The following is a 23,909-nucleotide window of genomic DNA, read 5'->3' as shown; positions in this document are numbered from 1 at the left end:
GTTAGTGTGTGTCTGTGTATGATTGCCTTGTGATGATACACTTCATGGCATCCTGTCCAGGGTGTACCTAGTCTCATGCCCAGTGCTTGCAGGATAGTGTGTGGACCACCAGGACCCTGCACTGAACAAGCAGTTGTTGATATTGGATAGATGGGTAAATAAGTACACGTTACATTAATATAATTCACTTTAAAGGATTCCAGATTTAAATAAAAACTCAAGCAATTAACATTCTATGTACAAAATCTTTATTGTTTTACATTATGAAGCTTTTCCTTAACAACATATAAGACCCGCTAAGTAAACAAAAATCAAAGAGTAAAAGGAAAATATATAATCTGATACAAGCCTGACTGCATTACAAAAAGCCTAAAGAAAAGACAAATAAATAAAGAACAGGCCTCTTGTCCCTTGTGGTTACAGGAAATCGTATGAATACAGCTTAATATGATGTACAAAATATCACACAGTGATAAGTTGCTATTAAAAAAATAATAAAACACAAAGAAACAAGAGCCCTTTTACCTTGGCCTTGGACTGTTACTTTCGTAGTCTGTTGCGTTATCCCGTTTTTCTCATTTTCGAAAGTTTTACATTGCAATTTATCATTCACAAGCAAGTTCTAAGCCTACTTAAAAAGAATGATACACTCGAAATACACTGAAGGTACTACAGCATTATTACATCTTAATCATAATATTAATAACAATAATAAAGGAAAGAAAAATAACTGAAAAAAGGAAATGATCGGACATTTACAACATGATATCTTTTTTTTTGCCACCTGTCAATTTATATTGATTTGTCTAATCTTGGTTATGTTGAATATTGCATCTGGATGCCGATTTGAAAAGAAGGCCGATGACAGAAAGGTGTTGAGGGTTCAACAGCAGGATACAAACGTGCAGAAAAGAGATGCACAAAAAAAAAGAAAAAGAAAAAAAAAAAAACAGCACGCTCAACAACTTGTGGAAAACCATCAAGGCCTTTACAATTAAAAACTAACAAAATTGTATATAAATTAGATGAATCTGGAGAGAGATACTGTAAACTCTTCCTCCTGCTGAGCCCATGAAGTAAATGCTAAGGGGGGCATCCTAAATGTTTAACTGTACAGGAGAAAAGGTGGTTTACACTGAACTGTAACAAATGAGCTGTGTCACATTCGAATGGGAGCATAAAGCCCAATAGGGGAAAAAAGTGACCTCAGTGCCGACTCTGTCCCATGCGGCTGCTCCAGCGGCCCCAGTAATGAGCCAGTCTGCATGCGAGACCTCTTCCTTTCCGTGAATTTGGCAGGGAGGGAGGAGGCCCACAGGGACGGTTACCGACCCGGACCGCCCTGCCGTGCCACCGCGACAGTCTCATGGCTGCATTTTAATGGGTTTCCACAACCGTAAGAGCCACCAGCAGGATTTTCCCTTCCACTCGGAAAGAAAGAAAGAAAGAAAAAAAAAAAAAAAAAAAAACACAAATCAGAGCCATGACTGTCAGGACCTCCGACTGCCCCATCAGTCCCACAGTGGACTAAGTCGAATGTTAGAGGTCAAACACTCAGCATGGTATTGTCCACTCAACCAGTGTTTCACTCAGGAGCGTTTTACTGAGATCCAGAAGCGGCGAGCCATTGACCGACAAGACAACCGCTCTTGGACTTTTACACATTTTTAAGGTTTTACTTCTGTAGCGATCCCTGTAGTGCTTCCCATTCATAACGCAACCACTCTAGTGTTGTGATCAGATTCAGACTCCCGCCGTATTACAGCAACTTGTGTCGCGATACTTCCGATGTGTGACTTGAGTGTCGCGTCCATCAGCTCTGATATGCTGTGAAGGCAGAGAGGCTGGAGCAGCAGCGGGACCTGTAGCATGAGAACGACCATGACGTTCCACTGGACTGCCCTAAAGAGCCCCCCGTCTCATACCATACTTCATATTTACAGTTCTGTTCATGCATGTTTATTACAAATAATGTTAGTGGGCCAACCATGTGGTGGCATTTTCTGTTTTTCAAGGAAGCAGCTTTTGTCAGTCAGAAGGCCCTGGGTGCCCGAATACACCAGTGAAGAACTGTACAGCCTTTGACGCAGGACAGCTACACATCCACAAGAAGAATTCGAGAACTTTCCTGATGAAACAAAGGAAAAGTTTTCTACAAAGGGGGGGGGGAGGAAAAAAAAAAATAAAAAATCCAATAAAAACTTGTATTTTAAGCAATAAGCCTTTCCTAATGTTAGTTTTGGATTGCCTGTATCTGGGCACGAACTCACACCAACATCCCTGGTGGCTGTAGACTGATTTCTGCCACAGTTCGAGCCAAGCGGACTGCAGGTCCTATATGAAAGGAAAACACCGTTTGCACCCCAACAGGTCCCTGATTCAGACATGATTTTAGCACCAAGATTAACCGAGAACACGCTATATACAGATCAGACAGTAGGAGATTACATTACACACACACACCAAACACACAACGCACACACGTCCATCTTGCTTTCTGGCCCATTTACCATCCTACCATCATTTCCCTTTACTGACTCGACATTGTAGCAAAACTGATAATGTCACAAACACACGCAATAATGACAACACACCTGGTGCATCGAGCCGACCACCATCCTGGAATATTGACCAGCAGTAAACACTAAGGAGTTGGAGGGCTAAAGGCTGGAGGTTCGAAGATATGCCTCTAAAGGACAGTTTACTGATGTGTGTAGGTGTGAGGGGAACATTCCTCCACATACACAACACCTGCCTCCCATCAACCCTCCCAAAAAAATCGATGACCCTTCTCTATTGGCGCAGATTTGGCACCATTTTTCATCCATAGCACAAAATGTTATCCTATTTCTATTTTATATTTTTTTGGCCATAAACATAAAAACAAAAGAATTTCCTCTATTAAATCGCACAAATAATTTGCTTGAAATAATGGGACCATAATACTTGGCAAAAACATTCAGGCTTTCCCTTGATGGAGAATTTAAAGACAGATACTCATTTCAAGGCATCGGCTAAGAAGACTTTCAGCTGTGAGCTGTCTCAAAAAGTGAAATGTGCTACTTTCAGCAATTGCCTTAATTGTCATGGATATGTTAAAATGCATACATTTGTAATATACATGGACCATATTTACCATCAATTGCACCAAGTGGTTTCAACATTTTGTTTTACGAAAGCAAGCCTTGACCGGAGCGCCAAGCTGAATAGGTCGACTCTCATACTTTTTGTGATAAGCCCTCGCCTCCTGTTCGACCCTCCCTAAGGTCACCGTTTGTCAGTAACGAGCAGGCAGGACACACACGTCATTCAAACACCCCAAACGTCGAAAGAACTGAAAATGCATTTCGTAGTGTAGAGGAAACCTTACTGATAAAAAGAGCAGTAACACTAGCGGTTATAAAAGCAAACTTGATATCAGAATACAAACCACTGATCTTGAGGTTGGGAGGGAGAGCACATGAGGGTATAGAACACCTCGTGCACTCCCACCCCAACATGTCTGTGTTATAGTATGTGTGTCTGTGTGTGTCAGAGAGGGAGAGAGTTTGTTAGTAGTGTGAATACAGAGTTTGGGCAATGAACAGCAGACTAAAGCCCGGTTTTCAGACAAAGATCTTGGCGAGGGCGTCCGCGCCGGCGCTCGCGATGAAAGGCTGCGACGGGTGGAAGGCCACGTCGTGGATCGCCTCATCGTGCTTCTTCCTGTGAGCCGTGATCTCCTGCACGCAAGTCCGGCTATCCAACGTCCACAGCCGCACCGAGCAGTCGTGGCCTGTGGTGGGAAGCAAACAAACAGTGTTACAGGAAAGCATGTGTTTGTCTCACTCTTCATTTAATTTTAGAACATGTAAACTACAGGAGGTGATTCTGTACAAGGAAGCACTCTGCTATACCTCTGAGCAAAGCATTTAATGTGATTGAATCGCAAAACATATCCAGAAACTTGCTTTGGAGAAAAACATAATTTCTTCAGTACGAATATTAAACATAACACTCTAGCTAGGACCACATCTGGGGTTATGGCTTCCGAATGGGGGTAGCGTGGCAAGTGGGAGACGAAGCGACATTAAGAACAAGATGGCGTGGCACTTACTGCCGGAAATGAGGTAAGTGCCTTTGGGGTCGGTGGTCAGGCAGGTTACCGCATCCAGGTGAGCCACCATGGAGTGAAGCACCTTTCCTGTGGAAACAGAGGGAGTACAGTCAATCAGCTTTTATCACCAGTTACCACAAACAGTACATCCTTGTTCAGTGTCCAACCAGTGAATTCTATTTTATGTTTGATGGAGATGTGATTGTACCACTGAGACTGCCTGCTTTTTTGTGCGCTGTCTGAAGGTGTCATGTGTTTCAAAATGTGGGGGGGCAAAGGTGTGGTCAGACAAAGTGTACAGGTGGGTCAGAGTTTACTGAGGTTACTGAGGGTGTGAGCCGCTCACTGACCACTCTTGTTGTCCAGGAAGCGTATGGTGCGGTTCTCATGGGCCGTGACGGAGATGGGCTGAGACGGGTGGCTCGCAACGCGGTTGATCAACTCGCTACCTGCGGGGGGCGACAAACAGCAAATGATGAGCACTGATTCCGACAGACCGAGGCAACATGTTCTAAGGCGTAGTGATGGTGTTTGTAAAAATAACTTTGTGAGGGCTTCCCACAATTCTGTTGCACTTTAACGCAACGCTGCATTATACCCCAGGCACAGCGAAAACAAGGGGAGGCTGGATATTCCTGTGCTCTGTTATATACATTTATATTTAGCAATGCTAAATATGTGAAGCATCTGACAGTTACAGCACTACAATTTAATAAAAAAAAAATTTAAAAAATTTTCACTCAGATTTAATACTGAAGTGTTGACAAATTTTCGTTAATATATTTCATATGTTTTCTACCCTCGTTTAGTCACCTAGACTATATCTTTTGGGTTTAATGCTCCAATCTCTTTTCTTGCAGAACTCAGCACAAGACACTGACATCAAAAAATAGCTTCTTAGAAGTTATTAAAGCCACCAAACACCATCCACGTCACAGAAGAACCCTTCCTGGACCACCTCCTGAGGGGGACAACTGCAGAATATAAAACATCCAATGCCCGAGCATCCTTTACCTTGGTCCAATTCCTCGGTTCCTCGGTCCAATCAGGTACAATAAAGACAAACTGCTTACAGTCACGTATGCTTAATACCATGACTAAATGTGAGCTAAATCTTGTAATTTACGCTTGAACAAGTTACACGTATCGTCTGAATGAGTAATATCCATCCAAAAGCCTGCTCAGTGGCCACTATACAAAAGTACTGCCCCGCTACTGGAGTTTTTCTGATAAGTAAGTCATAGCGTATAAAGCTGGATATTTTTTTTACTAAAACAATTCAACTTAAAAAGTACCTCTCTTAAGGGTTCAACAGCAAACAACCATTTTCAGGTCTGTCTTTAATGTGTCAAAGTAGTGTAACTGGTAGCCCAACAGTAAAGGGAATGGACTAGATGGCTTGATGGTTGTCAGTTCAAGCCCCTCTCTCATCTACAGCTGTAGTCCCTCTGAGAAAGACACTCTCCGTCCTTTGTGTCAGTGAAATACCCTGCTGCTGAAATGGGTGAAGTTCTGTAAGTCACGCTGGAAAAGGAATCATCTAAGAAAGCTGCTCTTTCCAATACTGTTTTGGTGTAAACTTCAGTTAAGGGCTTTATGTAGCATCGTAGTTAGAGACATCAACTTGCAATCAGAAGGACCTGGGTTCAAATTACCATAATCCACTGTAGCTGGTTTGAGCAAGGTACTCACCCTGAACTGGTACAGTTCAAATTTTCCATCTACACAAATGGACAAATAATTGTAAGCAGTTTAGTATACAACCTTAACGTGGTAAGCAGCCTGGGAGGAAGCTGTCAGATAAATATATTAACGTAACATTAATGCTCATATGGATGGTGATGCTAAACCCTACACTCCTAAGGGATACCAAACCATAGACTCTCATACTGACCCTCCTTGGTCTGACTCTCCAGAGCCACAATGCTCTGTTCCGTGTTGAGGTCGTACAGCAGCGTCTCGCCCCGGTCGAAGGACACCACCACCTGGGAGGGGTCCGAGTTCACAAAGGCCACTGAGGTCGGGATCCCATGCTCTGGGAAAGTGAAGAGGAGTCAGACTGGTGACGAGCAGTATGAATCAAAGGGAGCCCAGAATGAACCTCAGAAAAACACGCACACGCACACACACTAAGAGAGGCTCACCCTTCTCCTTGTTGAAAACAGAGAGGCAGGGGGTGGAGCTCTGGGGGTCCCAGATGCGCACCGTTCCATCAGCTGAGCAGGACGCCAGCCGCTGGCAAATGGCGGAGTACGTCAGGTCCCAGACAGCATCCTCATGTCCCGCCAACAAACTGCTTTCAATCCCCGGATCTATAAAAAGTTTCAACAAAATAAACATTTAAAAAAAAAGCATCACTTGGAAAATTCCCGAACGTGTCCGTTTCCCTCGCTGGCAGCACCTTCATGGGTCCACTTTCACTGGGCAAACGTGCCACCTAGTGGTAGGAACAGCCCCGAAAAACACTGATTTGCCAAGTACTTGTTTGTTTTCAGGGTGTGAGCACCAGCCTCGCTACGATTTTCATGTACTGACACAACAGAGACGCGCTGTGCTGTGTGCTTTAATGTCCGTACAGGAATAATATATGAAATCCATGGTAGAATCCAGTACAGTGACTAAGGATACAGACTTGTACCCTGAAAGCTGTTGGCTGAAGCCCCACTCCCTACTACTGCTGTAGTTTTGTTCAGAAAGGTACACAGCCTGGATTACTCCAGTTAATTACCCTGCTGTATAAATGGGTACAATTCTGAACTCTCTAGATGAAAACATGAGTTAAAACAACAAATTAACAACTGTAGGTGGCAAGAGGCAAAGTTTATACCTCAAAGTACTTTACGGACATTGCAACAACCAGGACAATGCATTGTCTTTGTGGGATGAACAAATAGTGTTCAAACTAACCATAATTGTCGTAAGGGTCAACGTTGAGGTCAGGGATCTTCCAGCCACGGACAGTCCCATCCAGACCACCGCTGTAGCACGATTCCCCGTCCTGTCCCATGGCCAGTGATAGCACGGCCCCACTGTAAGCAGACAGCAGGGACCGGTGAATATGCAGCTCAATGATCCAGTCATAGCTCCAAATCCAGTTTGGAGAGGGAAAGACAGTGGGCGATGGGGGAACTTACCTGTGGGCTCTGAAGGTGTAGATGGGCTCAACATCCAGTGCAGCATTTCTGCGGAAAATACAGGGTAATTTTTAATGAAAAATTAAAATGCCTTCCTCAAGTTGTACGCTGGCTTCTTATATTTACAGCTCGTTTGGTGTTTGTGAACATTGGTTATCCATAACAAGTTGAGGAAAACTGCAAGTGTTTGCAAGATGAATTGACACTGAATAGGAGTTTGTGGCAACAACATATTTTCAGTCATTTTAGTTATTTCTAATTTTAATGTATCCCAAAGATTTTTTTTTTTTTTAAAACGGAACATAACCCACAAAATCATTAACGAGATGTCTGCATTAAGCTTTCGTTGGTTTTTGACTTAGGACTAAAACTGACTCTCAAGTTATGAACAAAATAAGTTGTGAGCCCTCCAGTCTCAACTGTGCTTACATTTCTATTTTCAGCCATTTTAAAACAGTTTTAATTTAACTTAACATTTTTATTAAATTAAATTAAAAGTCTGGGGGGGTGTGGTAGCGCAGTGGGTTTGACCGGGTCCTGCTCTCCAGTGGGTCTGGGGTTCAAGTCCCACTTGGGGTGCCTTGCGACGGACTGGCGTCCCATCCTGAGTGTGTCTCTCCCCCTCCAGCCTTATACCCTGTATTGCCGGGTTAGGCTCCAGTTCCCCGTGACCCCGTATGGGACAAGCGGTTCAGAAAGTGTGTGTGTTAAGTCTGAAGTATGGTTTTACTTATTACAGGTACATGGCTATATTCTAGACTTTTACAGAACCTAAGCAGCATCGAAGGGACCAATCGTGGGACGCTTTTATTGACTGTGACTTTGAGAAATCATGGAACTAATATTAATTTTATATTAATGCAAACATGTATAGATGTACAAGTAAACACATACACACAAACTATAGCCTGTGACATGTACACACATATCCATGTAGGTAAACTATATACTTTTTTGAGTGCATGGCCTTGTTGAGGTTCCAGAGCTTCAGTGTTCCGTCCTCAGAGGCTGTCAACAGAACAGCCTGACTTGGGTGAAAGGTCAGTGCACGGATGGCATCAAAGTGGCTGCGCAGTGTGAAGCGTGGGTTCCACGTCTTCTTGAACTCCTCCCGGTTGTCCTGCAGCTACAGACATGCGCAAAAGTAAGGCAAGGACAAGCGCACGTACAAACTGCCAGCTAGTACCTCCATTTGTACCATGGTATAATGGTAAGGGAAGTCACACTCACATCAATGGTGAGGTCGTTGTCATTGGCAACAGTAAGGTCAGCAAGCTCGCCCAAGTTCATGTCACCGCCCCCAACAGTGTCCAAGATGAAGACGTCTGAAGAGAAGCCCAGAGCTCCCCCTAAAGGCGAAGTGAAATAGAACAACGAACGAGTCAGTCATTGTTATACAGCACGCAAATAAAATTCTACATTCTAATTTGGATTTTACTCAGTCTGGACTCCAAAGACATGTGCTGATAAAATAAGGTCACAGAAGCATTTCATGTGAACAAACGGGCGAATGGAGTCATACCTTCACTGACGCGAGACTGTCCCGGGACGGAGGGGGGTGGGGAGGGTTTGGCCGGGAAATCCGACATCATGCCCTGCAGCTTGTTCCTGCGGTTCTCTGTTCCGTTAAAAAAAGGACAAACATATCAGCGCTGCAGCCCGAGGACACACAGGCCAACAGAGGAAAACAGACATATGGACAGCCATATGGACAAAGAGAGGAAATACAGACAGAAAGGCAAGATGCCAGAAGACTAAATACACACAAAAGAAAACGCATCTAACAGAAGAGAGCCTCAAATCGAAACGTAATAAACATACAAACAGATAAGGAAGGGGTATTAGTTTCGGTATTAATCACAACAGACCTAGCTCTCGGCCATCCCCCGAGATGCGTGCCTCTCCAGCCCCCTCACCCTCCTCTCCTGAGCCAAGGAAGTCAAACTCGCTCAGGGCATCCTCCGAGTCATCTTCGTCCTCTTCATCCTCAGGGTCCAGATCTGCTGTCATGGGTTCAGCCCCAAGCTGCACACACACAAAACAACATAAAATGCATTCATCCCACCACACTAAAGAACATCCAAACAATTACTTTTTTTTTTTTTTTTACAGTACTATTTCATAATGGAAAAACTCTTTCCACTATTACATTCATCCATTTAGCTGGCACTTTTCAAAGCAACTTACAATGTTGAGGTTATAATTATCACAAGCTTACACTTACCTATTTATACAGCTGGGTAATTTTACTGGAGCAATTTAGGGTAAGCACCTTGCTCAAAGATACTACAGCTGGAGGTGGGGAATCAAACCTGCGACCTTTGGGTCCAAAGGCAGTAACTCCAACCACTACACTACCAACTGTCACCCTATTATAATCAAAATTTAAGTGAGACCTCAGAGCAAAAACCATACCTATTAATAGAGCTGGGTATTTTTACTAGGGTATTTCAGGCTATCTACCTTTCTCAAGAGTACAACAGCAAGGTCCTTCTGTGTGTCCTTCACCATAGCGCTGCCCTCCCTACAATGTCACACTATTTACAAAACTACTATACTTTCAGCAGGGCATCCTTGCAACAGGAAAGTGTTAACACTCCACCTGAAAGCAAACAGTAAAACAGACACACTAAGAGTGTGAGCGCATCCAACGCCGTCCTCGCTGTGCACTCAACTAAGCGCTCAATAGCTGTGTGGCCTTTGACACAGGTTGCTAAGTCACAGCTACTTCCAGGTGAGACACACAAGTGACACGACAAGTCTCTTTACGGACATCAGGCATACGGGATGGGCTTCCATCTCAGCGGAAGCGACCTTGAAGTGACACTGAAGTGAAGTGAAATGAATTCACAGACCTTGACGCGCGCCTTCTTGCTCTTGCGAGGCCCGTCGATGCAGTCGGTGGCGACGCCCTGGAAGTCGTCCTCTTCGTCGCTGTCCTCCTCATCCTCATCCTCGCAGCCGTGTAGGAAGGGCAGCTTGTCTAGCAGAGAGCCGCCCGCACGCTCCTTGGAGCTCTCTTTCCCAGCGTTCCTGGAAAGGCGGCCAGGCAGACATGCACGTGCACACACACAGGTTTTTACCCCTAACATTTCCACAATTACAGAGCCAGAACATACTTCAAAAGATATACGTTCATTTAGATGTTTGACTTTGCTCATCCTCTCCCACCTCTTGATCTGCTCCTCGATCTGGCGGACCAGCAGGGACTCCCCCCCACGTGGCTCCGGCTCTGGCTCTGGAGGGGGCTCTGCCGGTGGTGGCCCGTTGGCTTCGGGGCTGCTGCGACCCAGCAGGGACCGCACACGCTTGGAGCGCATGTCCAGAATGGTGTCCGAGTAGCCCACTTCTTCCAAATACCTGTAGTTGGGTGGAGCATCACCTTTCACACACATTTCACAACTGAAGGGTACAGATACTTTATATTCTCATTTGAATGAGACACTACATATGACTGCATATTCTACATACATTATACACACACTTGCACACACTATAAACCTCATATGTAATATAATGGTACAAATTCACTATACTGCAAATAAAAGGTTGGAGCTCTGTTAGTGGAAGGCTGCACGTGTTGCAAAAGAATCATACAACTTAACTTTTAAATTCATATAATTGAAAATATAAAAGGTCAGAGGTCTCCAGACTCAGTATCTGAAGTTTTTCAATCGAAGTCCTTACACACTGTGTCAAACGGATTTTTACTAACGCTTAATAACATGTCTTCCTTTCAGTGCCTGGGGTGATCAGCGATTTAAAGACAGCAGAAGAACTGTATCACAGCAAAGGCCCCAAGATGAGGCCCAAAGAACCCCTGTGTCTAGGCCACCCGTGAGGACTTTCGAAAGGTGGTCGTACTTGCGCAGAAGCTGACGACCCTCCTTCCAGGACATCTGATTGCCTGGCTCTGTGTCTGTCTCTGCCGGCCCGTTGGAGACTGCGAGAAACAGTCAAATGCAAAACGATGTGATGCAACAGAGAGCAACGGCACATCTCAGGCAGATCTGGACACATCGGCAAGGGGTGCTGCTGCAAAGTGTGCCACAGAGAGGCAAAGGTCAAGGGCACAGGGACAAGAGTTGGGGGGGAGATCTTCCCCCTTTTTTTTTTTTTTAAAAACTGGCACTTCTACTACTATTCCAGCTGAGTAGAAGTTGCCATATCAAAGCTGAGGAAGGGGTTACATGTCGCAGCGCACCCATGTTGTAGAAAAGTCAACTTTTCTACAAAGCAACTTACCAATGTTAAGCTGCTTACACTGATTTACGCATTTATTCGGCTGGGTATTTTCACTGGAGTAATTTACGGCAATTACCATTCTCAAAGGCACTACAGCAGTAGGTGGGATTTGAACCTGCAACCTTTGTGAGTGTCAACACCAGCATATTCTGTATCCACACTCTCTGAAAGAGACATTAATTTCCTAACAACTCCCATCAATTCTATGTGCAGCAACTCAAAAATAACTGTGCTTCAGCAATCGCATGTCTGTCTCTCTTCATCTGTGGTGAAATGCACTTTTGTTTACTCTCACTTGTATGTCGCTTTGGAGAAAAGCGTCTGCTAAATGAATAATTGTAAATGTGATCAATGTTTGGCCTCCTTTACAACTGACTCACAACATCCTGGTTTACATGCAAGAGCACATGGCCTCCCCAGTAGGTGATTCCTCACCTTTTTCTGACTCAGTCTCTGTTTTCTTCTCTCCAGGGTTCTGCTCATTACCAGCCTTAAGCTTCTGATGCTTGGCCCTGAGGAAAAGCACATCAACAGCTAGAAAGGTGATCAGTCATACATGGTCACTAAACCCCACCCTACTCAACAAGCCCTGCCTCCACATTCTGCCTTGGGCTCCACCTGTTGTCACCTTGACCCTCCCACATTTCTCTCACTACCCCTCTTCTCATACCTCTCCTGCTTGAGTGCATACTCCAGCATCTTGATCCTCCTCACCAGGTCCTGCTTCATGTTCTCCTGGCCCTTGCGCTCGCCCTGCAGGAAGGCCACCTGAGCCTGGAGACACCGTGAAGACACACAACACGTTGAGAACCCACAACAATAACATACGGGCTGTCAAAACTATCATTTTTATGACATGTTACTAGACTCACCTGACTGCTGCTTCCAAGACAACTTACTTAGAACAAGGGAACACATGTATATGGGATAAAGCAGAGAGGAGAGTGAAAGCAATGCGAACCGCAGGTGTCCTACAGCTCTGGGAACTGCTCCAGAAGAGACAGGAAGACACGGTGCCTGAGAATAACCCGAATAAACGCCTACAGTGATGCTGTTTTTTACCTTACGATGTAAAACTTCACATTTCCGCATTAACACAGCTCTTGACGTGGGTTTATGTCTCACTGCCTTCTATTGGACCACAGATCAATTTCCACGTATTGGTCTCCCCGAGTGCGGCAGCCGCACAGGAACTCTGCACTTGCCCTCAGCTGCTCAGACATTTGTTAGGAGAATTTCTCTCCATGTCTTCTTTGCTCTCCAGCTCTGCCACCCCCATTCCCCACACCTCCTCCCACAAGGACGGCACAACTGCCCGAGGCGATTGCTTCCCAGTCCATTTAGATTTCTCCTCTCGCGTCCCCTTCCGTCAGCGCCTTGCCCATCGCTGCAGAGTTGTGCAGAAGGCCAGCTCTGCTTCCCTGCACACGCACAAAGTATCCGATGCACACAAAAATACCTCAATAAAGCCAGGCAGGTATATCACAGGTTTCAAAATCTGAAGCTCAGTGCTCTGCCTTACCCAGACAGTACATAAATGGCTTTTTCTCCAGAGACAGATTAACCCCGGTCCTGGACTAGTGACATTTTACTGGAGGATCCCAACTGTAAGTGTTATTTAATTCCGAGACCTTCTAGGCGTAATCTAGCTCAAACTGTACCTCGCAGCGCCATCTCAACGTGCACAGACCTCTCCGGCGATGACCGATCTCTTCGGTCGCAGCCAAACAACTCAAAAATCATCATAAGACTAGAAAGGACAACAGTAGAGACTGAATAAGCCTGTTGCTGCTTAGGGTTTTGCCTTGAGGTTCTGCAGACACCGTGCGTGATGGTATCCCGCTTACTTAACTGTCACAAGTGTGTTAGTGTGGGTTCACACTTCATCTGTGCTCATAAATACAAAAAATGTAAATTAATGCTGAATTTGCTACCGAGTCAATGGAAAGGTGTTCAGGAACTATTAAACAGAATATGATTAATTACACAAACTGGAGCGAAACACAAAAGACAATCAGGACTACAGCCACAGAGCAGATAAAGATGTTTGCTAACTGCTAACGTGGACGCCTGTTCTCTTTTCCAGCGCAAACAAAATCTCCCATACAGTTTCAGGACATTCAAGATTTGTCGGCTTGGGGCCAAAATTTAATCAAGAGCTCCGCGAAGGCCTAACGACAAAGCAATGAGGCGCTGAGCCGGAGGAAAGACAGAGAGCAGAGCAGGCTGTCCCGAGCGGCACCGGGAAGCTCCTGGAGAAGTGTGTCTGCGGAGAAGAGCGCTCTCAACGCCAGAGGGTGGCAGAGCATAGTGGCGTCACGCACAGCCCCCATGTGTTCTCTGTGTGTGGGGCGGGCATAAATCCAGAAGGGAGAAGGTTCACGTCTCAGAAGGGGAAGTAAACTGGCTCTTCACCTCATGAATGCAGTTGGGACCCGAAATTCCGTTCGCAGCTCCGAGGCCACTTTTACTGCTAATTAACAATCAATAAAACATTAATAAAACAGATAATACTCAATTTATTTATGTTAGGTTGTGTTAAAAAAAAAAAAAAAAGGTAATATAGCAATACATAACCCTAACCTTTTTTATTAACTTCAAGCTACTTTAAATTAAAACTAATTTTAAATCATTAAAAATAAAATTACCTTCACTCCACAAATTGCTGTTCAGCATATTGCTGACCAGTTCATCCTGCAATCATGTGTACTAATAGTCATATTATTATTGATCACCAACACTCAAACACCATACAGAAGAGGTGAACACTGTGGAAGAGGAGTGAATTAAGGTGGCCCTAATCTCCAGTTTGACATCTGTTGAAATGAAATAGAATTTAAAAATAAACTGGAAAATATCTATCTCACACACCTGAGCTGCACTGCATCAGTTTGCACAAATCTGACTGAAGAGAATGTGAAACTTTGAGCCATCGGGCTCAATAAAAAAAGGGCAGCTCCCCCAAAATTATACCACATCGACAGTAACAAAGGTAAGGCGATCAGGAAAGGGCCAGGCAAAATAATTTCCGTGGGTGCGTTAAGATACACAAGAGCACAGTGCCTGAAAGAGCCGTATATTTGCGAAGGAACACAGGTCGAATGAGCAGGTAACCCTCCGAAAAAGTCATCTAGGAGCGAGGCAGGAGTAGGAGGACTGGAATTCTCATTGATGTTTTTTCACGTCGAGGAATTGTGGGAATTTGGGAACAAGCATAAACTTGCGCTCAGTGCCCATGTCCTCCACTCGCACTTCTGCGGCGAACGTGCGGGCCACATCCCACGCTCCTATTCCACCCATGATACCCTGCCTTCTTCAGCCAAGGGTCCGTGCTGCTGTACCACGGTACACGCTGTTTCAGTGACAGCGCAGCAAACACCCCCCACCCCAAGTAATAAAACAAAACGTGTCACGCAACCCAAATTATCTCCAATCAATTGCTTTCAAAGTATGACCTCTGGAGCACTGGTTCACTGCAGTGCCTTTTAAGCGTGCTGCTAATTCTTCAAGTAACACACTGTAAATAAGAGAGTGGTAGCGCAGCAGTTCAGGACATGAACATGTAACCAGAGGGATGGCAGGGTAAGGCCTCCTCACAGCTGCTCATGTACCACGTTAAACTAGGTACTTAACACCCAGCTGCATCAATTGGCCATTTACAAAAACTACTAAGCAACCAATTACATTGTCTCCTTGACTAACAAACACTATTGGCACTGGCAGTTTTGTTACTTTTACTCAAAAGTCAATAATGCCTTAATATTACAGAGAGCCTTTGATATATTTGTGTTTCAACAGTGTAACCAAACTAGGGTACAGCTAAAATAAAATAAAATTTAAAAAAAAAAAAAAAAAAAAAAAACTATTCTTTATTATTAACTTCAAGTGACATTAAAACTAATTTAAAATAACAAAATAAAAACATTTCCTCAAAAACTAAAATTCAATCCAGACTGTTGACTGTCAGCCCCACCACCCATCTAATGCCACTGCTTTTGACTTCCTCCAGCCAGCGCACGATCGCAATAAGTCTGCTCTATGACATCATTATTTGTAATGATGATGACATCATTATAATGAAATGGAACAACTTTTTACCTATATTAAGCATCATTTAGGGTGATTTTGGGGTGTACTTGGGATGGGGTTGGAACAAAGTGTAATTACTAATAGAATATATTATTTAAGCACCCAGTTTTTCAGAAGCAAATTAGTACAGGGGGAACCATCGTACAACCTTTAACAGCTCATGTTCACACAGGCTGTACGTGGGACACGTAGCGAAGCCCCGAAAAGCCCCTTGTGTACCCGCGCTCCCTTCCATGAAGTCCCTGTGTTCTGTCTTCCACTCTGACTTTGCTTGATCTTCCCCGCCCTGATAATCAAAGAGCGCATCTGGCCCCCCGAGTGGTCGTCTTGGCACCTCCTCCGGTCAGCCGGGGTCGAGCGACAGCAGGTTCGAACAGTCGCTCCTTCGCTCTCTCTCCACTACAACAAGGTCAAGGACACTCATCCAGACTGTGGCACGCACCATCGATTCCCCCAAGACCCGCACTCCTAGAGCATGTAGAGCAGGGGACTTTTCTGGGACACAGATCTTCTCTTTGTGGGAAAGGGTTTTGCGGGAGCTGCGCACGCTCTGTTTTCGGAGGACAGTGGTTCCGTACGCATAATAAACCCGGAGAATTCATTTCACTTCACTTTAATGTCACTTCAAGCATTCTCATTCTCTCGTTCCGAGTTCTCTGACTGTTACCATTATTTGTTATTGCTGTCACTGCTGTTATTGTTATCGACTATCATTGACACTGTTTTGTTCGTCATTGTTTTGTTTGTGCAGTATTCCTATTGTCCTTGCTCATAGTCTGTGGAGAAGCATTCAGGAAGATTTTCATGATACATGTATCTATGACAATGAACTTGAAACTTGAATAAACCTTGTGTGGATATTCTGACAAAACAAATGCTTCTTTAAAGTCAGTCTCATTTAAAAGAAAGAAAGAAAAAGCAGCTTTCATACCAGTTCTCCCCTTTTGTATGGGGAAGGAGAAATCATTTATGGCATTCAAGTTAGTGACCGTGTCCAACGTGCATTACGATATGTATGTTAAAAATTATTTTTGTAAGCTGTCACTTTTACTCAAGTGAATTTTTTTTACATGATAAATGTTAGCACAGAGCTACAGTGGAACGATACTTGACTCTTTTGTGGAGTTCAATGATTTAAACATTTATACAGTGGACTATTTTCACTGGACAAATATCTCCACCAAGGCTCCAACCCCACAAGCCACCCTGGGATTTGAGCAGGAAACCTACAAGCTGTAAGTCCAGGACGGAGACAGCGTGGAGGTCCACTGGGGCCTTCTGAGACACTAGTCATCCCACCACACATTCTTATTCGTCTATTTCAGGGGTGGGGGGGGAACTGTGCCATGACCCCTGACCTGTTACACTCAACAACCAAAATTATGAGGTTTAAATCAGAGAGTTGTGTCCCTGTTGTGTGGACAAGTGAAATCCACCATCTGACACATAACTGGTTAACTGTGTGTATGAATAAACGTTCGCAATTTAAACCACAACAGTCTAGGGAAATAGGGATGTTGCTAAATTAGGGCAACTATCAAACCGAATTTAAAAAGAGTATCGGGGTCTGCTGCTGTTTTCTTATTCTCCGAGCCTGTCGATGTGCGTACATGGCTGGTTCAATGATTTAATCCAAACTTGTCGAGAGAACTAAATATTTTACTGCAAGATTACTCCAAGTGTTGCTCTTATTGTAAGAACTAAGCATTTATTATTTTGTTCTAATTTTTATTAAAGACTACAAAGATTTTTTTTGAAAAGATATATTGAAGACAAGGGTTCAAAATTAGGCAAATTGTTACATTTTACAGCAATATTAATAATACACACAATATTATTAATACTTCTGGCATAACTGCTCTGCCACCTAAAGGCCCAGCAAGGAGAGGTGATCATTTGTACACACGCTGATTCAAGTGTCCAGCAACAGCAAAAAGCACAGACATGGCTTTAATGGATACGTCAGCCCTGTTTCTCTAGCGTGCTGGATTCGCTGCCAGTTACAAATGGGACTCGAGCTGAAATATGACACAAACTAATCTAGGTGTCTCTCAAAACCAGTAGATAATGAGATCACGGGCTTTCGGCCCAGAAAGCCCTACCTACGTCACCTTACAACTGCGCTGATTTACACAGCGGTACCTTTCACACGACCAGTTTAGGTCAAGCACCCAGAAGTGTGCAACAGTACCGCCGGCCTTGTAACCTCAAGGTTGTCAGTTCAAATCCCACTCCTCACTCCTGATCTAGTACCCTTGATCAAGGTTCTTAATCCAAACCGCTCCAGTAAGATGTTGCTGTTTAAATGGGTCAAATATTGTAGGTCACTCTGAATAAATACTTCAAAGTGAGGAATTAATAACGGTAGTAGAGGCTCTCAGGACTTGAACCAGCAACCTTCAGGCTGTAACTTGAACCACAAGAGTATAACAGGAACATGTGAGAGAAGAGAGTACGTCCATTTAAGCTCCTGTCTGTTGGACATTCAGGTAAACAGAGTGGAACAAGTTAGAGATCTGACAAGTAAATGTTCACCTGGGCAGCTACAATGACCTCTATTGGGGTCAGACTGTACACACACCTTACAGTACACACACACACACACACACACACACACACACACACACAGCTTTGGAAGTCGTCCCACTGTCACTCTGAACCCCTTTCTAATTGCGAGTACACCTTCTACTAGCACACTTTCACACTTGTCCCACAGTGCCGTCTATTTATTCCAGTGAATTCCGCCCCTACCGTGTCACGTGTGTGAACGTAGCCTCACACACTTTCCTTCAGGACTAATAGTTTTAATATGCATCTGTCATACAGAACAGACACACAACTGGACCACAGAAAATACTGCTGGACTGCAGTTCCTGGTGTTCATACACAATTGTCCACACTTCACCCAGAAACAGTGTGCGCAACATCCAACACTGTAACAGTGTAACAGCAACACTGCATCAGTGTAACAGTGCTGCGCTAACATTTACATTTTTTCCCATTTAGCTGATGCTTTTCTCCAAACCAGCTTACAATCTATGTTGAGCCACTTACAATTACTCACCCATACAGCTGGGTAATTTTACTGCGACAAGAGGGTAAGTACCTTGTCTTGTAACTCAAGGGGTACTAGAGCAGGTACAGCCAGAGGTGGGGCTCGAACCCGTGACCTTTGGAAGGCAGTAACTCTAACCACAGTTGTCTCCACACCATCATCATCATCATCACACGGACTTGTCCACAGAGTGTGACAGACAATGTAGCACCGATGTAACTGACTGTGACAGACTAGTCTACTACTTCACAATTACCTTAAGCCTTAGCACCGCAACTACTAGCTGTAAAATAACACTGACACGGGAGCACTGAGCGGTTAAATTTTAAATGAAGAGTTAGGGTTCCGTCCTTGTATCGCGCTCTCTCTCTCTGTCACTCACTCACACACACACACAGTGGGAAACGACAGAGAGAGACAGGGAGGAGGGAGAAAGACCAAGACTACGAAGAAGAGCCGCCGGCGGCGGCGGCGAGCGACCCGGGCCCCATTATTATATTATGCCATCATGCCGTATTACCCGCAGTTCGTCCCGCTCCGCTTCCCACCGGTATTTTTCGGCCTGGAAGCGGCTCCACTCGTACTGGATGAAGTGCAGGATGCCGGGCAGAGACAGGCCCGCCTCGCCGTCCTGCGGCTCCCGCACTTGGGATGAGCCCCCCGCCGCGCCCCCTGTCGTCGCCGCCGCCGCCGCCGCCGCTGCCGCCGCCAATGGAGGAGGAGGAGCAGCCGCTGCCGCTGCGGCAGCCGCAGCCGCCGCCGCTGCCGGCCCCGGAACAGCTTTGGGCCCGTTGGGGTTGCGCCCCACGCCGCTCCCTCCTCCTCCTCCGCCGGAGCTCGGGTTCGTGGCGCCCGCTCCTCCGCCAGACCTTTCCGCCTCCATTACGTCGCTAAGTCGAGCAGTCGCCCGGGACAAGGCGGTAGGATAGCAGGAGAATAACGGCAGGAGAAGCCCCCTTTTTTTCCCCGGAATGCCAGCGCGGATTCGCTCCCTTTCTTCCTCTCCCTCACCCACTCTGTCGCGAAAGAGAAACGCAGGGAGTCATAAGGAACGAGGATCACTGCATAATAGTGATCCCCGACGAGCGGAGTCGCTCCAGCGAAGGAAGACTGTGATAGGAGCGACGACCAGGGCGGTAGCTTCCTGCCACATTGTGATCTCACTGGATTCGGGATGGCTGGAAAATAGTGATCCTTGCGAGCAGAATTGGTATTGTAAATACTGTACATAACGGCGTTACCAGCGGTAGCCAGGGCGGCAGCTTCCTGCCACATTGTGATCTCACGCGCACAGGAAGGCTGCAAGATAGTGATACACATGGCAAAAGTAGAACGGCGTTAGCAGCGGTTACCAGGGCGGCAACTTCCTGCCATATAGTGATCCCACCGCTTTCCTCATTTCCGAAGCAAAGAGGCGTAGGGTGCAGTTCGCGAAATGTACCTTTAGAGGCGAAAGAAAAATTAAAAACACGGGATTTGCAAGGAAAGCGTTTCCCGGTTTTCTGCTCTAACGTACGTGAATCTTGGCCTAGCGCTTTTGTTCGTGGTAAATGTGCTCTTTTCGCCGGTCGGACGTGTGTCGTGTCCTGCCCTTGCTTGCAATGCATGCGATGCGGGCTGTTACAGTGTTAGACTGAGCCGCACCGGCGTAACGTCACCGTGTCCATTGATTTATATTTATTAGTCCGTTTACATATGTAGAGCACAATGTGAGTATCATCATCATCATCGTGCTATCTATTCTTTTTTGTCAAAGATACAATATAATTGCATGCATGCACGTGGGTGAACCGAATGTAATTGTTACAGCACGATTTCCTCACTGAAATGGAAGAAATTCAATAGGTGAAAGATTCAGCGCATCTGATTTCTAATCAACTCGGTCGGTGTGTCTAGACTAATCGTCGTGTTAAACACGTTTTTTTCATAATTTACCGATGAGATAAAGAGCTTTGGGATGCAAAATTAACTCATATTTGCGAAACCAGCCGACAGTCAGCAAAAATAATCTTTTTTTTTTTCTCTCCGCTCAAATGTTAGTCAGGTGTGTTAATTCGTTGTTGTGCGTCAGTTCATATTTTATTGGACATACAGGGAAGTGTCCGTGTGTCTGTCTCTCTGTGCCTCTGTGGTGCGAAAGGACGTGGGTTCGATCCCCGTTCAGTCTGTGTGGAGTTTGCATGTTCTCCCTCTGTGTGGGTTTCCTCTGGGTGCTCTGGTTTCCTCCCACAGTCCAAAGATGCGCTGTTCAGGTTCCCCCATAGTGTGTGTGTTCCACTGATGTATGGATGACTGACCCAGTGTAAGTAGTGTATCTAGCAGTGTAAGTCACCATGGGGAATAAGATGTGCGGGCTAGTACACTACATAATGTTTGTTGTAAGTCGCTTTGGAAAAAAAAAACATGTGCTAATTGAATTGAAGATTTTATTGTCATTGTACTGCTGTGCAATATAATGAAATTATATTCTTACTCCCTGAGTTCTTTAGACAACAATATAAAACACAACACTTAAGTATAAAAATAGAAAATTAAACAGATAATACAATGTAATGCAATAAAAATCAGGCAGTGTTCAGCTGTAAGTGTTGCATCCTTATTAGTTACTGTGGTGTCGGTGTGACGTCTCTGTTACTGGAGAAATGCAGCGCAGCTGTAGTGCTGCCATAAGAACAGTGTCCTCGCCTTTGAAGGGAAGTTTTTAAACCTTCGGTAAACTTTACACAGCGAAGGTTTTGTTTGTTTCGACAAAGGCACCAGCTTATTAAACTACCTGCTTTATGCTGGCACCATGTACAGAACCTTAAACCTCATAATGTATGATGTAAAGAAATTCTAAATACTAGAGAGCCTCTCTGATAGAGACTGAGAGGGTTCCAGTACTGTGCAACTGGCAGGATGACGGGTAAAATGGGTTGTTGGACAAGTCTCAGATCACTTTTTTTGTGCGACTTTCTGATCTCTTTCTGTGTTACAGATGTTCCAGCTGTTGACAGAAACACCTTCAGTAATGACAGCATTACAAAGAACAGGCAAAGGGTGCTGAAGATGCTGAAGATGTCCGAAACTTTGGTCGTCCTAATGAGCGGCTGAGCAAAAAAAAATGCAGCTACAGTGTCTTCCGCCTGCAGAGTAGAAAAGGGGACTCAAACTTTCCACTGCAACTGGTGATTTCCAGGACAAAGGGGTTCGTAGCTGGGCAGAATGGACCAGCCTGAGAGGCCGAGCTGCTGCTGCCGCACCTTGCCGAGTACACGCTCTGCGGCTTGACAGTACACTTCAGCTGCCTTCTGCTCTGGATTCAGCTCAGGGAATCCATTTGCGCACCACTTAAAGTGGGATCATCTCTGTCCGGGCGAGCATTGGCTTTATGCACATTTTTAGATTCGCTCACATCTGGTGTTGACAAGCAGGACGTACGATGCGCATCAGTTTCTGCCAGGGCCTGCTCACTGGAGCTATAGCGCTGAACCTTCTCATTCTCTACTATGTGTCCCGGGCCCAGCAGCAGATGATGGAGAAGCGCCGGGATTCAGGGAAGGCCTATCCCAAAAAAGCTGCCCTCCCCATCTCGGGGCTCGGGGCTGCCGGGGGGCTGGCTGGGGACGGGGCCATCGGAGCGGGGACAGGAGGAGGCAGCGGCAGCCGCAGCCCTCGGATCACAGTGGTGGTGCGGGAGTTTGAGGACTTTGAGAACTACGTGGGTGACGTGGCCCGTTCTTTCCTGCAGCAGCGGCCCGAGATCCCCTTCCTGGCGGTTGCCGACAACCCGCCTTACCCACCCCTGTCGCTGCCCGAAGGAGCCCGACTCCTGGTGCTGGCGCCCAGTCCGGAGCAACCCCCGCAAGCCCACCGGCCCGAGTTTCACGTGCAGACAGAGTACGTTCTGTTGGTGCCGGATGGAGTGGAGCTGGAGCACGGTCGGCAGCTGGAGCGACTCATCCGGGAGCTGGAGGGCGAAGGGGGCGGGCCCGTGCGGCTGGTGGCAGCGCCGGTGTTGGCTCGCTCGGCAGCCCAGTGCCTCCACCTCCGGGTCAGCCTGAGGGAGTGGACGGCCACGTACACCACCGCCGCCTCGGGCAGCAGCGGCAGCGTGTGCACCGCCCTGCGTGGGGATGCGGTGGTGCTGATCCGAACCGAAGACCTCTTCAACCTGTCCACCCCGCTGGCACGCCCCCTGCTGACATCCCTCTTCATCCAGACCTCCCTCCGGGGCTGGAAGGTCAAGCTGCTCGAAGGGCCCTGCTTTGCTGCTAGTCACCGCCCCCTTTTTAGCTCCGCCCACAACCAGTGGAAGACAGAGACCCGGATACGGGACGCCACCAGTCGCCTCATGCGTGACTTTGGCATCAAGCGAGTCCTCCAGCCCGACGGCAAGGAGCAGTGGTTCGGCTGTGGCAAGGAGACACCTCGCTGCTTTGGGACGGTGAAGGATGACACCCCCGAGTACCTCTACCTGGAGCGCTGGACCCCACCGTGCTGTCTGCGCGCCCTCCGTGAGACAGCCAAGTATGTCATCGGCATCCTCGAGAGTTCAGGGGTGCGCTACTGGCTGGAGGGCGGCTCACTGCTGGGTGCAGCCCGCCACCAGGACATCATCCCGTGGGATTACGACGTGGACCTGGGCATCTACCTGGAGGACGTGCCCAACTGCGACTACCTGAAGAGCCTGGACACCGGCTCCCTGGTGGACGCCAACGGCTACGTGTGGGAACGCGCGGTGGAGGGCGACTTCTACCGGGTGCAGTACAGCGAGACCAACCACCTGCACGTGGACCTGTGGCCCTTCTACCCCCGAAACGGCGTCATGACTAAGGATACGTGGACAGAGCACAAGCAGGACATGGAGTTCCCCGAGCACTTCCTGCAGCCCCTGGTGCCCATGCAGTTTGCAGGGATCACTGCCTACGGACCCAACAATCACCGCGCCTTCTTGGAGCTCAAATTTGGCGAGGGTGTCATCGAGAACCCTCAGTACCCCAACCCGACGAGGAAGAAACTGGACAGAAGTCGACTGTAACTTTTCCCGTGCCAACAGAGTCGAGGGAGCAGGGTGTCGTCAGTAATTTGTGCCATACTGTGTGTGTGTGTGTGTGTGTGTGTGTGTGTGTGTCGTTTAGGAGCACCCCTCTGTGCAGTTCCCATAGCGGACAGTTTGCTCGCTGACTTCAGTGCTGGAACCTCTTCAGCCTCGAGGAGACACTTCGTCCTGAGAAGTGTCACAGGTGCGCGTGCCTTCAAAGAGCACAGAGCGAAAACTGTAGACGAGCAGAAGCGCCGATCGTGAGGT

At 46.5% G+C, this 23,909-nt stretch overlaps 2 protein-coding genes across 7 annotated transcripts; one reads left to right on the top strand and one right to left on the bottom strand.

Moving 5' to 3' along the window:
- Positions 1 to 271: 271 nt before the first annotated feature.
- On the bottom strand, positions 272 to 19,985 carry strn4 (striatin, calmodulin binding protein 4). Of its 4 annotated transcripts, none has more exons than XR_003797954.1 (18): positions 19,140 to 19,984; positions 12,146 to 12,249; positions 11,911 to 11,987; positions 11,095 to 11,173; positions 10,402 to 10,590; positions 10,086 to 10,263; positions 9,099 to 9,255; positions 8,753 to 8,848; positions 8,461 to 8,579; positions 8,181 to 8,356; positions 7,231 to 7,278; positions 7,004 to 7,125; positions 6,241 to 6,408; positions 5,991 to 6,131; positions 4,447 to 4,545; positions 4,097 to 4,183; positions 2,271 to 3,775; positions 272 to 2,152 (listed from the first exon to the last, which is right to left on the bottom strand). XR_003797954.1 is itself a non-coding variant. In XM_029255511.1 (17 exons), the coding sequence occupies exons 1-17, from the start codon at positions 19,500 to 19,502 to the stop codon at positions 3,606 to 3,608; spliced, it is 2,325 nt and encodes a 774-aa protein (XP_029111344.1). In that variant the 5' UTR covers positions 19,503 to 19,985; the 3' UTR covers positions 272 to 3,605. The 4 variants fall into 4 exon arrangements, 2 of the variants coding, with proteins under 2 accessions (XP_029111344.1, XP_018603940.2); XR_003797955.1 differs by having other exon boundaries at positions 272 to 2,128; XM_029255511.1 differs by having other exon boundaries at positions 272 to 3,775; positions 9,147 to 9,255; positions 19,140 to 19,985.
- On the top strand, positions 19,424 to 23,713 carry fkrp (fukutin related protein). 3 transcript variants are annotated; one of them, XM_029255514.1, is made up of 2 exons: positions 19,424 to 19,460; positions 21,597 to 23,713. In XM_029255514.1, the coding sequence occupies exon 2, from the start codon at positions 22,041 to 22,043 to the stop codon at positions 23,637 to 23,639; it is 1,599 nt and encodes a 532-aa protein (XP_029111347.1). In that variant the 5' UTR covers positions 19,424 to 19,460; positions 21,597 to 22,040; the 3' UTR covers positions 23,640 to 23,713. The 3 variants fall into 3 exon arrangements, with proteins under 3 accessions (XP_029111347.1, XP_029111345.1, XP_029111346.1); XM_029255512.1 differs by lacking the exon at positions 19,424 to 19,460 and adding an exon at positions 20,061 to 20,131; XM_029255513.1 differs by lacking the exon at positions 19,424 to 19,460 and adding an exon at positions 20,092 to 20,165.
- Positions 23,714 to 23,909: the final 196 nt, after the last annotated feature.

The sequence above is a fragment of the Scleropages formosus genome, chromosome 10 (genome assembly GCF_900964775.1).
Source record: "Scleropages formosus chromosome 10, fSclFor1.1, whole genome shotgun sequence".
Lineage (NCBI taxonomy): Eukaryota > Metazoa > Chordata > Actinopteri > Osteoglossiformes > Osteoglossidae > Scleropages > Scleropages formosus.
This window is presented reverse-complemented; position numbering and strand designations above follow the sequence as displayed.